Source organism: Lichenostomus cassidix, chromosome 6, assembly GCF_008360975.1.
Source record: "Lichenostomus cassidix isolate B80296 chromosome 6, HeHo_3.0, whole genome shotgun sequence".
Classification (NCBI taxonomy): domain Eukaryota; kingdom Metazoa; phylum Chordata; class Aves; order Passeriformes; family Meliphagidae; genus Lichenostomus; species Lichenostomus cassidix.
Genome location: NC_139487.1, coordinates 24,249,416 through 24,267,854, shown reverse-complemented (window position 1 = coordinate 24,267,854; position 18,439 = coordinate 24,249,416). Strand labels below are relative to the sequence as shown.

At 39.5% G+C, this 18,439-nt stretch overlaps 1 protein-coding gene across 5 annotated transcripts in view; it reads right to left on the bottom strand.

The window, feature by feature from the left end:
• Positions 1-18,439, bottom strand: part of RET (ret proto-oncogene) — a 184,776-nt gene that overhangs the window by 24,375 nt on the left and 141,962 nt on the right. For all 5 annotated transcript variants that reach the window (XM_085064050.1, XM_085064051.1, XM_085064052.1 and 2 more), the window contains 8 exons: positions 12,996-13,247; positions 11,081-11,374; positions 10,362-10,603; positions 9,112-9,313; positions 8,447-8,646; positions 3,920-4,178; positions 2,601-2,726; positions 1,689-1,799 (listed from right to left, as the gene is read on the bottom strand). In XM_085064050.1, coding sequence (XP_084920176.1) covers positions 1,689-1,799; positions 2,601-2,726; positions 3,920-4,178; positions 8,447-8,646; positions 9,112-9,313; positions 10,362-10,603; positions 11,081-11,374; positions 12,996-13,247 — 1,686 coding nt within the window. The remainder of the gene's footprint in view (positions 1-1,688; positions 1,800-2,600; positions 2,727-3,919; positions 4,179-8,446; positions 8,647-9,111; positions 9,314-10,361; positions 10,604-11,080; positions 11,375-12,995; positions 13,248-18,439) is intronic.

Below are 18,439 nucleotides of genomic sequence, written 5' to 3'. Positions count from 1 at the left end.
CCTGTTCTTGAGCAGCTGCTTACTGCATAAAAGTCTCTTGCCCAGAATGCAATTAGGTTGCCTCTATTTGATAGGCAAAGCCACAGCACCAGCTTTTTCAGCTGAGTGCCCTTGAATATAATATTCACGGAGTTACTGTGAGAAAGCAATTTTGGGACTCAAGGAAATGGCCATCATAATGACAAATGAACTACAAAAATAAGTATTTTCACAACTGTCTGTACTTAAAGAATATCCTTGATCTTAACACATCTTGGCCTTTCTATTTATTGCTTGCCATTCCCAAAGAAATGTTCCCTGCCGGTAAAAGCTGATAAAATGGTACTGCTGCAGCTCTGAGCTCCCAGAGCACAGTCATTGTTTTGTCTGTAAGTATACTGCTTTTGGGCACCAGCCCAGGTTCTGAATTGTGTCAACTCATGTACACAATTATTCAACTCAGGCGTTAAAAGGGCATGCATAACATCCTGAAAACTTGTCTTGCTCGCCTGCTTATTATATAGTAAGACAGTATTTCTTTCAGGCTACTGTTGAGCAAAACATTTGATGCTGCATATGTTGCACATTACATGTTTTAGCATTGCAGCTCCTGGCACAAATATTTTCACTTTTAAAATGACAAATTATTGCAATTATTACCAATGAAGAATTCTTTCAGATGATTAGAGAAACTACTTGCTTTTCCTTCAAGCATTTCTGCCACTTTAGTGATGGTCTTTATGCACTCTAATGAAATAATTATCTTTGTGATAATACTAATTTACAATACACAATCCATTCTTGCATGTAAGAAATACAAAGAAGCCTCTTTAGTAATCAATTTTATAAAGGAACATTAAGTCCCAGTCTGTAAGAAAATGCTAGTTCTTTTAAGACTCCATTTTAAAATCTAAATTTGGAGTATATGATGTCAGAGTGAGAAGAAGCATTCAATAAACATCTATGTCTCCATGAGTTAGACTGCTGGATAAAAAGATCCACTTAAAAATTATCATGTCACAGAAGATGGAAACTCTTCAGGAGAATTGCACTATTTTTTCTACCCTTTATGTCTTCAGGGTGATTGTGAATGGCAGGTATTCACAGGTCTATGAGTGGAGTGTAGAAATGTATGCTGAAGTAAAAAAGACAACACAAATGCATTTCAATTCTTCCAGAATAAATTCTGTTCATATAACTCTCTGCCTGAATCTTCAAATAGGTAAGGTTCTGGATCATTCTGATGGCCACCAGTCAAAAAAGGGCAGGTGCATCTCCCCAGATGATCCTTTCTAAACGCATTTATTTTAAATGGAAATTTGGTTCTTATTTATTTAACCAGGAGTTCAAATAGGCACGACTCCTATCACGCTGTACTAAAGTTAGGAAGTAGGGCATTAACATCCCTAAAACCTATACCTCTTCCAGCAAGTACCTCCACTGAAAAGCACCACCTGTGAATGAACAGGGAGCAGAATGGGAATTACTGAGAAATCCTTATCCCTCCATCAGTTAGCCAATGGGTGTCACCTGCCTTCCTCAAAAAAGGTCAAGATTAATCCCCATAACCTTAACTAGCTTGTATGATCCAAATGCAAGCGTGACAATGCACAGATGCTGAGCTTGTAGAAGTATCTGTGCTCAGGAAAGTGAAATTTGAGAAGCGGTCAGTGGTGACACAGAAAAGCCCATCCTAAAACATTCCCTACTTGTGCAGTCTTGGGGACACACAGCTGGGTCTTTGCCCTCCACCACATCACAGATGCCATCCGGACAAGTCTTGATGCTCGGGGTGCACGTGGAATAGTTTGTGGTGATCCCTGTTAAGAGAGAAACAGCTGCACTAATACCACGAGGAAGGAAAGTTCATTGCGTCTTCTTAGTGCACACTGACACTCCAAAGCACAAGTTATGGTAGCTTCTAAAATGAACACCTATGCTGATAAACTCCTGCTAAAGTAACAGGCAAGACAACAGATAAGAGCAACAGGAAGAAACATGGTTTTTGCCATCTTTTCTGCTTTTTACAGCCCTCTGGTCATGTCACTTGCAGTTACAGTAAGTATTGCTTGAAAAAGAACTGGCTGACCACTTTGAGACTGAAGAGCAGCTTTCACAACTGAAGATTCTCTACGCAATTTCAGCCATTTGTATATGAGAGTTACAAGCGGTTGTAGAGAACGTATGACACTTGTGCAGTTTGAAGGGATCAAGCACTGACACACAGCCATTGCTCTGGAAGAGTCGAGTGCTGTCACCCATCAGATCTGTGCTGCAGACAACAGAAAAGAGACACTGCCTTGTGCTCACTGTCTGCTGGGTGCACCTGCTCAGCACCTGCTCCAGTTGCACTGCTGCAAGATCAGTTTTCTGGGGTTTTATGTATCATGTTCAGCATCGTCAGGGACAAGATCAAGAATGACCATTCAATTCCACCTTCACCTCATTTTCCTTCCTAGTGCAAGCCTCATATGACTATTATGATTACTTCTTTTAGCTCCACCTTCTGTGTAGCTTACCGTGTCATGTTTGCCAGACAGAATAAATCAGTTTATATCTATGGAAGTCAAATGCACAATTTTAACTAAACAGGAGTTTGACTTCACACAACATAAATGTACCTTTTCCACTCCCCTGTCTCCACTGGCATCTTCCAGTTAGCACTCCCAGGCCACCACACTCTTCACATTCAGCACGGTGCTTACTTATAGCACAAGAGTCAGGGCAGTCCTCCTCTTTTTTTAAAACTGTTGGGAAAAATTCAGGACAAAGGAAATGAACACACAAGCAGGTCTGTTCAAATCAGAAAAACTCTGTTTTTACAGATAGGTAAGAAGGAAAGAATGATGAAGAAAGCAGTGAGAGACTGAAAACTGACTGATCTAATTATCAGTAAACTTAAATAATCAATTTTAATTCAATCTTACATAATCGTTAAAGAAAAGTCCATGTGTTTCTTTTCTGTGAAACAAAAGATAAACAGCAAGATCATGAAGGCATGGTTATGTCTGCTTGATAGCATACTGTCACTATCATAATACATTGTCTAGAATTATAGGTATGTGCAAACATACTGATAACAGAAGAATAAAGACCACATATACTTGCAGCTTCATACAGATCTTTTGATTAAGGGAAAATACTTAGTTCTTGGGCTAACACAGTAGTAGCCCAAGGAGCACCAGCTAGAAATGGATGTTTTCAGACAGTATGAGGCTTGTACAAAAAGAAAAGTCCACTGCAAGTTTTTGTGTCTATTCCTTCAACCCATTTGCTCTTGGCATAGGAGTTCTGATCTGATAGAATGTAACAGAGGTGATTATCAAGTAGAATTGTAAGGTTTTGCATAAAATGCAATATAGTTTGCAGAGTAATGATTATGTTTCCAGTGAAATCCTCTGTGGCAGTTACAGGATATTTCTAACTTCCTTCCCCTTAAAGCTGGGCTGTCACACTGCCCTTAAGAACTTGAATTCAGTGTGATTGCTGTAAGAACGCTAAGGAAACTATTTTAAAAAATTGTAGAGAGTAGGGGGGAGAAAAATCATTGACAAATATATTTAGGCCAGATAGCTCTTTTTTCATATATATATATATACACACACACACACACACATATACATATAGACACCTTTTCTTTTTCCACAGGAATATGTGAAATACAAAATAAAGGTCACACACACACTGAAGATTCTTCTAAATCAAAGGTCATCATGAACATTATGAATTACATATAATATACCACCATTCTGTGCATCAGTACTTCAAGCAAATATCTACTACAGGAAGGTCTGAATCAAAGCTCAAAATCCAAACTCTGTGATCCATATCTTGTAGCTCAGACTACATCAATGCCATAATTTTACATTTTACTGCTAATGCATCACCCAATACCAGTAACACTCGTTAAGAGATAAATAATTCTGACTGGGGTACTTACGAGTCCCTTCCAGTACAACAGTGAGGAGGGTTTTGGTGTGTTTCCTGCTCTGCCTGTCTGTGGCTTGCACAATGTATTGTATTTCCTTGCACTCAGGTCTGTGCAGCACAGAGGAATCATTCACATAGAGGCTCCCATATTTGCCCTCTCGGCCTTGCAGGATGCTGACAGGATAGCAGCTCCCATTGGGGGACAGCAACTTGTAGGTGATGTTCACACCACGGAATTTCATGCAGTTTTCAATGCAGATCTTTCCTATCTAGGCTCAAACACCAACAAAGAAATCACAGATGGGAACAAAAGTGTACACAAAAAATATTTAGTGCTTCTCAAAAATATCTGAAATAAAATGGAGCACACTGTACTTTGTCAAATTCAGCATTTATTTGGGGTTTACAGATTTGTTATTTTCCTACAAATGCAGTATGTAAATACTTTAAAGGTGATTTATTCTCAATAAAAATGAGAGGTAAAGCATTATTGTTGTCTTCAGACTAGCAGTGAAAATGCAAAAAGCCTTCACACAGAGACTCAGTGGTATTTGGTGCCTACTGCTCATGGTCACCACTGTTGAGTGGGAACAAGACCCTCTGATTTGGGAAAGTCTGAGCTCAATCCCTGCTCTGTCCCAGGCTGATGAGTGAAAAAAAAGTTCGTGGTCTTTGAGAAATCAAAGAGCTCAGCATGAACAAAGCTGAGACTCTTTTCAAATAACATAGAAATTGCTATTACATAATTTTCATAATATTACAGTCAAAAAGTTTCTGTCCAGCAGAGCTCTCTGAAAGCCTTAAAAGGAATAAGAACCTCATTGTTTCCCATTTGCAATTTTAAAACATTTTAATCTAAAACTGAAAATATGTTGGTTTGCCATATTTGAACCTCTGCGTGCCAGAGTATCTAGGCTAGAACACTCCTCAGTCTGCAACACATCATCTAAGAAGCACAGGAATGTAAAGCCCCATCTCCTGTCCAGCTCCTATAGGAACTGATCCAAAGCTCACTTTAGCTTTTCCATTTACAAGAGTGGGATTTCAATCAGGCCCAGAGGCATTGGCTTTCTTTGCAGAGAAAACCACAATGTGAAGGGTGGGGCGCTATTGAAGGGAACTTGGTGATGGATTAGTTTCAAATGCTGCAGTTAAGAAATGTTTTCAAAAAACACCACTGCTGGTAAAAGCATATCTGTACATCTTGGTTTCAGCATTCTTATGAAAGAATGTTAAAAAGTAATAATTTTTTTGTACTAAGACCTCTTCCCATGAACCTGGGCTATTCAAAGTCAGAGAGGAAGCCTCTGCAATTCCAGAAGCATACTTTGTTATAGGATGATCCCACTTCATCTAACTTATTCCCATTCACATCACTGATGGGTCATTTGGCACCATTCCTGTCAGGTTTTTTAGGTGGCAGGATAACATAGAAAGACTATTAAAGCCATCAGAAGCAAGGCCATTTCTTTCTGGCTGTCTCCTCTCCACAACATGCTGGGACTGGCAGGAAGAAGAAGAGGAAGACAAGATTTCCAGTGTTCACAAACTCTGTCTAGACACAAGGTCTAGACATGTCCCTTCCAGAACCACGTCACTGCAGCCTCGGTGCTGCACTGCAACTGGCAGCAGTTTGCAACTCCTTGGATGGTGCTCCTTTGAGGCAGGAGGAGAGCACAGTGGCATTCCATGGCATCAACCTTTACACAGACCACATTAAACTGCCCTTTCTGCCCACTCTGTCATAACTGCTGTTTCCAGGCACCGTTTTGATCACAGCAATCTCCTTCAATAGGGATGGAGGAGACCCCATAAATGCAGGGTCCCTGAAGAGCAGATTATCTTTAGAATAGCACATTGGGCAGTTTTGCTTTCTCTGTATAATATGAGAAGGTAAAAAGGCATACCTAAAGAAATTTCTGCAAGAAAGACTTTCTCGTTTTGGCTGATTCCACTAAGGAAAGCCCAGCCTTGTAACTTTGCTCTGTTCCACAAGTTCTGGAGTCAGCTCAGCTCTCAGGTGCAGCAGAGCACAACTCCAGGGGAAAAAGGTAAAAGCAGCCACTTCCCCTTTCTCGTGAGGGTAAAAAATCAAGTAATCAGGGTAAAGGGCAGTCAGGTTTAACATGAACTTACAGGGGAGGAACCTACAAAGGTGAAATTTGCAAGACTCTGAACAGTTAACACAGAAATACCATTATGAGAAATAGGAACAGAAAAATCCATCTTTGGAGTTCCAACGTTTAATAAAGTCTGGATAATGATAACATTCCTCTTCACTGAATTCCAGGGACATTTGGACATATAACCTCTCTAAAAATCTCAGCCAATGTTATTCATCATTTGTCTCAGTAAATGTCAATAGAGCTTTAAGTCCTTTGATAAGTTAAATGCCACTGGGCAAGCCTGCACCGTCAGGCCGTGCTTCTGTTATTCAATTCATTTAGCTGCTCAAATAGACAAATGGCATCAGCCCAGCAGTTAATAATTTCTTCACGCTCCTGTGTTTTCCTTAGGGCAAGAGACAGTTCAGCCTTCATATTGATTTGGCCCAGTACTTTCCCTGACTACTCTGGCACATCAAGGCTAATTATGCAGCCAACTTTAATAATGTGAACTGCTGGGGACTAAGCGGCTTACACTGACTTGCGCTCCAAGCTGAGCACACTGTAAATTCAAACCCAGTTTCAGAAATAAGTGGATGACACTTTAACTGACTGAGAACACCATCGCCAGAGCCAGGATGAGTTTTGCACTTCACTGCTCAAGAATCAGAACAAAATCTCTTTGTGAGCTTGTGTTTAGGCAGCACAAAGGAAAAGATCTCTTCCCAGAGACTTGGAGTTCTTGCCAGGAACAGTTTTCCCTGCTACTACTGCCACCCAGTGAAACTGCACAATTAGTGGGAAATGCCACTGTTTCCAAAGATAACTAAAATTCTTTCTCAGATGTCTGACTCTCAAGACAACATTCAAAACCAGAAGCTTTAAAAGTCAGCCAGCTTTTTTTGGTTTTGCACTCTGACACTAAAAAATCCAATACTCCCAGATTTTAAAACTAAAGTGTTCAAGCAATCTAGGGTATGCATAGATAAACATGGTTGTCCAAGCTTAATGTAGAACTCATTCAATCGCAATAATATTGTATGCATACACCTATATATAAAACATGCACACAGTAAAAAGCCCAACCAATTCGTTAATCTAAATTCATACATACCTAATAGCTAGGTGTTCAGGCTTGCTACAATTACAGTTATGTTGTGACACAGATAGAGCTGAGGCACATTTCTAGATGCTAAGAGTTAAACTGTGAGTACCTCACATACCTGTGTTATTATTTCTTTCAGGGGAAAACCCACAGGTTTCACCCTATCCCCAGGCAACAAGCAAGGGTAAAGCTTTCAGAGTCCGGCGCTACAAAAACCTCAAACCTGACATAAAAAAATAATTTGATCTCCACAGAAAGAACAGAGTATCCTCTGAAGTTTCTAACAGACTGCAAATTGAAAAGTTGCAGCCACAAGGCATCACAAAATGTCACAAAGGAGTAGCTTTTTTTGTAGTGAGGCTGCTACATGAGCACACTTGGTACCTTTCTCTTATTTAGGATATTCACTGAAGACTATGGACAAAACGTCCCTTGTCAGAGCAGGAGAATTTTTATTGGTCATGTACAGTCTGTTCTGTACTATGAAGAGCTAACAAGCTACAGTGCATTTAATCAGATTAAATATAAGAAAATGCAATATATATAACTTCCCTTTTTCTTTCTTTTTATAATTAGCCAGAGGCTTAAAGATTAATAAACCTTAATCCTTCCTTAGAAGTCTTCTAATGAATTGGTTTTCTCTGCAATTGGGATGACCATATTTTAGTCTCAGTCCTCTTCCCTGCTACAATAGTTACAAGGCATGCTTTCCAGCAGCTCTCCCAAAAAAGCTCATCACTGATGTTTTTAAGATTCACTTTGATAACATTAATTATATTGAGTTAGTTCCTTATTAATTAATGTACATGTTCCTTAGGAATTACATTGTAATTTTCACCTGATTAATGTCAACCTGTTAGAAAGTGTCTCTGGAAAGCATTATTAATGGCAATGGTGGTGATTAAGCTAAAACGAGGGTTAAATTAGGAAACACATTAATTACTAACTAGCCATTACCTAAAGAAAAGCCATTAATATACTGAGACTCCAATAGCTGGACAAATTTCTTTTTTTTTTTGCCCTTGACATTGTTCCAGTTTTTCATGCCTAAGCCACTTATGACTGCAAGTCCTCCTGTCCACAACATGTCCTTTCTCTCCATTAGCACTTCCATGGGTGGCCCCTCCTCTGTGATTTCATGGTGGGAGAGGTAGTGCCGTGCCTACCTGCTACCTCCTACCTCCAGCACCACTCATACTGATAGTCCATTTTTCACTAATTCTGCTTAAAACAGTCAGAACCAATGAGCACTTTAATGCATCTCACCCAAATGATCCAGCTATTTAGCTCCATCAGAAAGTGGATGTATAATTAACATGGTTCTTACTTGTGCAAAGCGTTCAGCATTTCTGTTCACTGTGAACTGGTAAGTTATGTTTGAAAACTGAATGCTGACAGGGAGGATGGAGACATTGAAATGAAGCATCACCGATCTTTCTGGGCCATGGAATTCTGTGTCGTTCACCAAAACATCCAGCTGGAAGGAGCGATGTTCTGTTACTGAAATGCTTTTATTCAGTACTAGTTCTGTGAAGGAAAAGATTAGTCTGTTACCAATCCACATTATCTGTAAATGTGTATTTTAATGCTGCAAGCCAAACAAAAATAGACATACCAAATTTACATATACATGTCCAAGTTTCCTAACAGGAAACAGAAGGTGAGTTAAACATGAAATACATTCTTAGGTAGTTACGTTCTCTGCCATTCAAGATGTTTGGGAAGCCTTTTCCCTTCTACCTACCATGCTGAGAATCTTGCAATCTAAACCTTTTCCTTATCAGTTTACACAACATAATTCCATACACTGCCTATCCCACAGAGGCACAAGCTCCATTTTTTCAGTATGTATTTAAGACTCAGTGTTTTCTTGACTTGCAACTTCTCAGCTTTCTTTGGCTCAATTGTTACAAAATGCTCAGAAAAGTTCAAGAGCTTATTGGTCAATTACTAACAAGCAACTTCTCCTTTATTTGAAGAAAGAATCCTTACTGTACTCATGTCGAGTCCCCCTCACTTGGCTGCCATTTGGGCTGAAGTGGATTTCATCAAAGATGTGTTCTACAAGAAATGTTTCACTTATCCAGGGATCGTCAGTGATAATGGTTCCTGTGTATTTCTTTCTGCTGCTTTCAAGGGGATAAATAGGTGTGGTGTCTGCATCGTACACGGTCAGCGTGGCAAGAACAGAGCCCTGGAAGGAAACAATAAATGGCATTGCTGAAGGACCTGAAGCTTTCTTCTTCTATATCTGTTTCAGAGACTGAAATATTGGTCAAACAAGATCTTACAACTTTCACTGAAACCCAGGCAAATGTATTCATAGGTGTCTTGTCAAGACTTATTCTAGTCAGGAGATGGCAGCAGACTCCCAAAATCAGTCTTTTCCCTTCCAGACACAAGTATCATCAAAACGTACTTTGAAGAGAAAGTTGGCTACCAAAAGAGATCTTGGTGTTTGGAAACAGAAGTTCTCTGATGAAAAACACAACATTTATGCCCCAAGAGAAATGTCTTCTCTATACCATTGACTTAAAAAGGCTTATTTCTCCCATGGAGGAGCCAAAGAGCCCACCTGTGTACTTCTCTACTGAAGCAAGAGGTGTATGTGGGCAGAGGCACCAAAGACACCCAGGGATGCAGACCTCTTGAAAGAGCAGCTTGGCATGGTAAGGGAAACGTGGGATGACCCCATTAAAACAAGTTCCTGGAGCCTTCCACTAACAGCCTGGCCCTGGAAGCTTCTCAGGTGCAACATTTGTCTGTAGAAGTCAGCCACTACCTCTACAGCATCCCAATAAATGTTCTGGACATAGTTCTGATATCTGAAATAGATTTTCTTGTATGGGACAGGTACACACATACACCTGCTCTGACAAGACTCCATTTTAATCACCTCGAGGAAGCAACCTTGTAACGAAACAAAGCAGAACTCAGTATGGAGGGATCCAGTGATCCTGACCACAGACTCGGAACTGGCCATGCTGACCTTGGAAACTGCTCCAGTTTCTTCACACTGTTTAATTACTAACCCAAACTCTTTTTTCTTTGGGATTTGAATAAGACATAACTTGGGGGAGAGGAATCCTACTAACAGCATTTTAAAATCACAGGTCTGTAGAACATGGTGTGGTGATGGGCTCATTACCAAGATCCATCACTCAGACAGAACATGATGCTTCCCAGGAATCATGCCTCCCACTGCTGTGCTCAAACTGCAGGGACTAGAGAAAGAACATTACCTCTTTCCTGTTGAACTCCACAACAGCATCTGCAGTGTCAGTGCCATTGGGAAGGAAGGGAGGAGAGTCATCTTCATCTAACACATTCACCAGGAAGGGCACCTCAACCTGCATTTCCCTGAACCCCTCTCTGACGGTGCACTTGGCAATGAGCTCGTATCTCTCTCTCTCCTCCCGATCCAGGCGCTGTGTCACCCGCACGGTGCTGGTGTTCTCGTTGTAGCGAAAGGGAACACCTTCAGCTGGAAGACAGCCACAACATACACAGGGACAATCACTTCCCAGCATAGGGCTCTGATGCTTTAATACTCATTTGCAGTCTGGTAAATCCATTTGGACATCATGACTGCACAATAAAAGACAGACTCAGAAGTGAAGCAAAAGGAACTTGTGTGGTTATATTAGGGTAGGGAGAAAATGTGGAATAGGTGGGAAGATTCTACAGTTTTGAAGCAGCCCAATTTAAAGCTCAAGATATTACCAGTCTACTTTTAGCAGATACAACATTCTAAAAAGGATCTTTTATTTAGGGAAGGAGACAGTCCTCCTTCCCATTTCCTCTGTAAGTCTCTAAGGCAAAATCTTCAGGCTCAGTTTAGGTTTGCAATGGAACTTCCTTTATAGAATCAAATCTTGAGGATCCACTACAAAAAAAATCTTAAACAGTGCAGCTGTTTGCATCTATTGCTAGTATGTGAGCAGCTCAGATCCAGTTTTACCTGCTAGCAATTTGTAGGAAATGCTGAGATTCTGACACAGATGATGAACTGAGGGTAACTGGAGCTGATGAAATATGCCAGGTGGTTTATTCTCCTTGATGTGAAAGGAGAGATCCATTTCTGTGAAGCAAAGCTGCCTTGCTGTCAGGGAATCGCAAGCTGGTGCAGTAGCATTGATCAAAGAGAGGAAAACTGTGATGCGTGTAGCAGAGTCACATTCCTTCTCTTGGAAAGGGTGGGATGAAAGGAAGACATACAGCATCACCTTGGATAATGGCATCCAGTTTCCTACAGCTTCAGGGGGAAGAAATCACCATAAGAAATATTTTCCAGAAGACAAGCCAACACTTCTTTTCCTCATTTTCTACCCTAGTCCATTATTCCATAAATGATCATTTAATCCTATTATATGGCAAAACAATTCTTCAATACACTATATGCCAGTGACAAGACCTTAAACCTTAATGATCCAAATAAACGAAAAACTATAGGGCTTGGCACCAATTTTGCATTATAGAATCTCAAAAGCAATATCAGCACTCTGTCTGTAAGACACTGGCATAAAACAAGTCACTAACAGTAATCAGCTCTTTGACACGACTGCTTTTTGAAGGGACTAGAGCAGAGGGGGGTGGAAATGGGAAAAATAATGCACAAGATGGCAACAGATACCCAGGACAAACCCAAGCCTACTATCATTTCAGCCACAGAACTCCAATAGTTTATTCCAAATTAGGATATGGACCAAATTGTTTAGGTTCAGAGAACAGTTTGCACCATAGTTTTGAAATATAAAGAGGTGGACAAAAGATAAAATGGAAGTTAAAATCAACCTGTGGCATCTACTAATACATCCTCAAGCCTTATTTTGATTCCCTTGGTTTGAGTACACACAGCATAGTAATATCTCCGTGACAGATCTAATTCACTTGCAAAGATGTTCTAGGTCACTTTGATCTGTGTGAACAAAACAAGGCTCTCGAGTTTTGAGTAGCTATTCATTCCTCCTTTGTTCAGCACAAATATTTGATATAAATGAACACTAAGTACCAAAAATGGATGACATATCAAACACTCAGCACTTAAAAAATAAAGCTTTAAGTGTCTGAAGTTGAAAATTTCAACATCAAGGCACCTAAGTCTGAAGGTAGTTTTGATGTACGGTTCTTACAAACTGAAGACAGTTACTACAGACGCTCTCCAACAGTAAAATTTCTACAACTGATCACAGTGGTACGCCATTAACTCCTCACCCATCTCCTCCTCCACCATCTAATGATACCTAATTTCCTCATAGACCAAAATCACCAAAACCAATTTACTGCTAGAGCATAAAAGAAAAGAAAAAAACCTGTGCTAATTAATTTTTGTAGTTCAACAGTAAGCTTCTCTAACAAAGCCAAATCTCAAGAGAGGGAGAGAGCTACAATTAACCATTTCTTCTAAGAACTATTTGGTGTTACATGTAAACATACTTAGTGAATCCAGGTTACCAGAATTCAAGGACCACTTATGTAAGAGTTTGAACCACTCTCACAGCATTGGTCTGGACACTAAGCACCCACTGTTAACACAATGCAATTGGTCTCACTTGCATGAGTAGATGAACAAACTGCAAATCTCAGTGTAATGCTGGGACCTATATAGCTGTGAAATGCAGAAAAAATATTTCCAGTAATGCAGCTTTCCCACCCTACTGGAGTTCACAGTGTGAGCAACAGGATCTGTCCCAGATCAGCATCTGCTTTGGCATACTGGTGTGAGTTTCATTCGGTCTGGTTCCTCATTTTAAAAGGGCAGATGTGTTTTTCCCAAATTTGATGGTCATCCTCAGATAGAGAAATCTCATCATCTGAATGTATTTTCCTTTAATAACAGATGCCTCAACAAGAAAAGCTGGTCTTCTCATACTTACACAGCATATTAAAGTCTTCTCCATCCAGGCTTTTGCTGAGGTAGAGAAGTCCTGTTTTTTCTCTGATTTGAAACCAGTTATTTTCATGTGATCTTGCTCGGGAAATGATGAGATTCTGGCACAGATGAAAGTGGGCCACTTCCTCATGTGAATCCTTCAAGGCATGGATGCGCAGGAGCGGCATTCCCGCTGGCTCGTCAATGTAGACATTCTCCAAGTACTCTTTCCTGGGGAAGTAGAGACCCAAGGCCGCTGTAAAGGAAGGCACAAGAGAGAAGAGGTAGGCTCAGTTAGATTATTTTTGCACTGGGGTTTTCTTAATAGATGTGTTTCCAAAGTACCAAAGGCTTCATTCTCTAAGAAGTAAAGAAGCATTAAAAAAGATGTGGAAAAAGGCAGATCCTCATCTGGTGTAAATAAATACAGTTTTACTGCACTGAAGCCAAGGACACATTCACCAAAAACATGGCCTACAGCTCATGTTCAAGTTTCAAAATCATCTGCTTTTTCAAAGCATAATTGCTTTGCTGTAGACAAGGCCCACTTTAAGCTGAACACTTAAGGACGCTCTGCTTGCCAAATTTTATTTAAGTTCGTAAATGGTGCTCTCAGTTGTAATTCCACTATCTCACAGATGACATTCAATGAAGGAAAAAAAAATTTTGATGAAATCACATACTTTAAAAGCCTTTAAAGCATGCTCTCTGTAGAAAGAAAACACAAAAATTCATCAATGGCTCACACACTTCTCCTCAGATTATATAAAACCCCTCTTATAGAGGAGTCTTTTTGGGCTCCATGATACTTTTCATACAGAAAATGGGAGTTGTTTAAAAAAAACTGGTATGAAAGTCTTTGAAATATTTGAAATACGACAGATGGAAAAGCTGAGAAGTGACTGAGAAGAAACATACATTTCTTTTTAGTACAGTGACTGGGACTGACCTGATCATCTCCCATCCTGGCACTGCAGACATTTATATTTAGTAGGGCTCAACTGCCCCTTGGTGCCTGCTTCTTCAGCTGATCTCACCTTACCAGCTGCAATGGCCTCTCTACCTGTATCCAGAGCTTCCCTTCCAATGTCACCTCTTGCAAATGTGATCACAGTGGAATGCTTGATGAGCAAGGAGGGGACAAAGCGATGCTGACTGCACTCAGACTGAAATACAGGAACTGTCACTCTTGCATTTTACATGCACTGACAGTCAGTACTCATTCCCACCCAAAAGAATAGTTGAAAACTGCAGAATTTTGCATCATTTAATCCAGTTTGATAAGGAGTCAGGCCCATAAAAAGCTCACACATCTGCTGAACAAATGTAAACAATAACAACTTCCATATGTTACTGATACAAAGCTCTCTCAGCTTAAGTCAAGCCAGAGACAACTGGAAATTATGGTAATGCAGCAGTAAAATTAGGCATATAATGCCAAAACATCTTCACAATAGCATCAGGCTATAGCACATATTTATTTTGTATTACTATTGGATCCATACGCTGTTCTACTGAATGGAGTGCACCGCAAACAAATTGTAAACAAGAGACCTCTAATTTCATTTAGAAATACCACAGAAACCATTGTACCTTGCAACGATTCATGACATCATCTGTATCCCTGGATGCAATTACATCCATCAGGTTTTCAGAGGCCCATTATTTTTTTTCTACATATACTTTGCAATATATGAATAAAGTGGTAAAGCAATATGGTAGGTGAATTTGTTCCAAAGGAATTAATTCAAAGAGAAGCCAACAAGAGTCTTTTTGAGAGTTTTAGAAAAGCATTAACTCCTGACATCCTCTGGAAGAAAATTATTACTTTTGATTCTGGTGCTATCAACTCTCCTCTTTTGTAAGTCAGATTCCTGAATTGTAAAAAATTGTATTAAATTTCAAATATTACTTTCAGTCTCTCCATGTTTTTTGAAGTGCAGAAAAACCTGGGGAATATGTGCTCCTAGGACTCCTAACAAATGGATTCAACACCAAGAGGAATAAGGTGTTACCCAAATAGCAAGCCCAGTCCCAGTGCATGTCAATAGACTCGAGATATTTTGTATAAAAACTCGATTTTAAAACAATAAAAACTTCCTCACAAGAAATTCAACACTGAAAATTCACTACTCAAGGCTAAAAATCTACTTTCAGCTCACACATGCAAATGAGGCTTACACAACACTAGTTACAGGATAGAGCAGTAATTATTATTTCCTTATGTCCAAGACTGGGGTGAACAGTCCTGGGTGCTCACATCATGCAGCACAAGAACCAGCACCACAGCAGAGCCATGAAACCACCTCCAGCAGAAGGAACATACATAAAACAGAGTATATATAAACAATATCAGTGTGGAACACGTGAAATCAGAAAAAGAGAAATATGGAAAATTTTGAGTTGCGATTGTTTCCTCATCTCAAACAAGCGTGCTGATTTTTATATACTTTGCTCTACAAACAGGGTTCACACTGCAGGCAGGTATAGTAGTGTTTAATCAAGCACATAAATAATTATGACACACGTGGCCACTTAAATGCCTGAAACCTGGCATGCAACTACATCTCAGCAGAGGTCAGCATCCCAACTGCTCTGCATTTGGAAGAAAAAGTTAATATTGATGCTGCAGACTCTCTGAAGTTCTTTGGCATCAGTTCACAGGAGGAGTCTTCTCCACTGTCACAAAGAAAGGGAAAAATCCTGTAATACAAAAATCTGATTTCTCTGTAAAGAACAGAAATGCAAAACAATGCTTTGTATTTTGAAGAGAGGAGGATTCCTCCATAAAAACAGCATTTGCACACTAATTAACTAGAAATGTATTTCACAAGTTTAAAAGCCACTTCAAGAAATTAGGAAAAGCCGCTGTAAGAGATTTAAGTAGAAATGTGATCTTTTTCTAACTGTTTCAAACCTAAAAGTGATGAAGCTAAATTCTATCAATCAAAAGTGTTAGTTTTTAGTACAGAGCAGACTTCTCTGTTGAGGACAATACCCAAGGATAGTTTTACATGACACCAATGAACATGTAAAATTTTCATATTTTACTTAGAAAACAAGTATTTTAAGTAAAGAGACTTTACAACACTGTAAAATAAATAAAATATATACATATAAAATTTGATTTAGCCATGCAACAAGAGTCACCCAATGTTGTGAAATAAAGTGGTTTGTGTCACCCTGACTCCATTTCAAGCACTGAAAGACATGAGAGAGATGTAACAGACTGCCCAGGTCACAACCACACTCTGCATATAAATCTTTGGGGGCTAATTTTAAAGGAGACCTTTGAAGTAGAAATGTAGCACCAACTTCTCAGAGCTGTGTTCATTCCTTTAAGCCCTAGTCAGTTAAAACCAGATTCAATAAACTTGCCATCTGGCAAGTATGCTGCAGGAGGAAGAGGTTCTAATCCTGGCCACAGTTCCTTGTGTCCTGAAAAAAAAAATAATCCATTTCCCAGGACTTGTGCAAGCTTCCTATGGAAGCCAGATGGAGTTTTTAATGAATCTGCCATTTAAATAAAGAGGAATTGAGATGGTTACATTCAAAACTGATGGTTAAAGCGCTTTTGCTTAGGAATTAAAAGCAGAGAAAAATTTCACGCTACAAGCTTGAAATACATCACAAGAAGGTTGTGCTCTGTAACATCACAGAATCATTGAAATATTCTGAGATCTCTGGGATCCTTTTTATAGAGGATGCTTCAGCTCCCCATACTACAATCAGCAGAAGAAGCATGGCAACATCTGATGGATGAGCAATATTATGGGATAATAGCATATCAGTAACACACAGAAGAGAAAAGTGATCACGTTTAAGCGGATGTAATGCTACTAACTAATAGCTCCTACAGGAAATAGATACAGTTATGACAGCAGTTTTCCAGTTCAGGGAGAGAAAGCAGGTAAAATGAGAGTAGAGAAATGAGATTATATGTACTTTGAAGCCTTCATGATTGCCTTTTGAAATAAGGCAATTTTTCATGTGGCTTTTTTCAGTCATCAGTGATTAGGTAAATAATGCCTTTCTTGATACAAATTGATTTTTTTTTCTGTACACAATTTGCTGTAAAAAACTTAACATGTTTTTAGGGCTTTTTATGCTTGCCACTATTGTCTTGAGTAGCATTCAGGGATGGCTCTTGATGAAAATGGTTAAACTGACTGTAGCAACATTATATTCTTAATATCAACCTCGATGACAGGAAACACAGTTAAACTTTTTAGCCACAAAATGAAGCAGCAGGAATTTTTTTTTTTTAGATATAGAGGAAGGCTTCACTGTAAGACATTCTCCCAAACAATGTCTGTAACCATCTTTCAAGGTACAAATATAGACTTCAAACAAACTGTTTTGAAGTGAATTATCCAAGTCACAAGATTTGCTCTGGGAAAGGACATGTTTAGATAATTGGAAAACCATCTCAGGTCTGGGTGGATCACCTGCAGAGTCTCAAAGAACATTAGAGATGGAGATAAGAGAGGACAACCAGCACCCAGTGGGGTCACTGGTCAGGAGTACCCTGTTAACCTGGTCCACAAGACAAAAGACCTATCCCCAACATCCTCTCTGGAAGAGAAGCTGGTGCCAAGTTGTAGCAGCCAATGAGCTCCTGGTGAGTAAAATGCAGCAGCTCCTTCCCTCTTGAACCCAGGATCCAGAACCTAAGAGCCAAACCCACACACACAGGGAATGCAATTCACTGTTCAGATTCAGGGCTCTGCACCTGGCCAAACCATTCGCCTCAAGCTAAGCAGCAGAAGTCTTATTTAGGTCATAGTCAAAATTCAAAGTCTTAGTCATAATTAAATGACCACTGCTTGGTTTAAGTCTCACCATGTATTTGAACAAAAGGCTCACTGTGATTTAAAAACTACAAATGGCTGAAATACATTACTCTCTAAAGCTATTCTGTGTTTCATTACTCATGTAATTGAAAATTGTCTCTTGAGCCTGAGTGTCTGTTACCTTCCAACTTCTTTTCACTAGTTTGTAAGTTACACTTTTGTCCAGTAAATGAAACTCTTCACAGATCTCAAGGTGCCTGCTGGATGAACATGCATTTAAAAACACTAGGACCAGTGTGCGTTTTTAAAAAGACATAAGGGAAAAAAAATCAGCAAAATGGAAACAATAATTGTTTTGCATTCAGCAAGTACTGTACACCTATGTGTACAGTACACACCCAACAAAATTTACTCAGAGCTTCTCAGCATTTTGGAGGACGACACAACAATTTATTTACAACAGAACAGCCCTGTGCAATCAAAATCCTTAATCCAGAATTGACATGCATCTCCAAGAAAAGGGAGATGCTTTTAATGCAATGATAGCCCTGTCATTGTAACATACAGGACTTAATGACGTAACAGATGAACATGGGAGTCTGTTGTTAATAATCCTCCACTTGTTGCATAGCATCAGATTTCAACAGGCAATTAT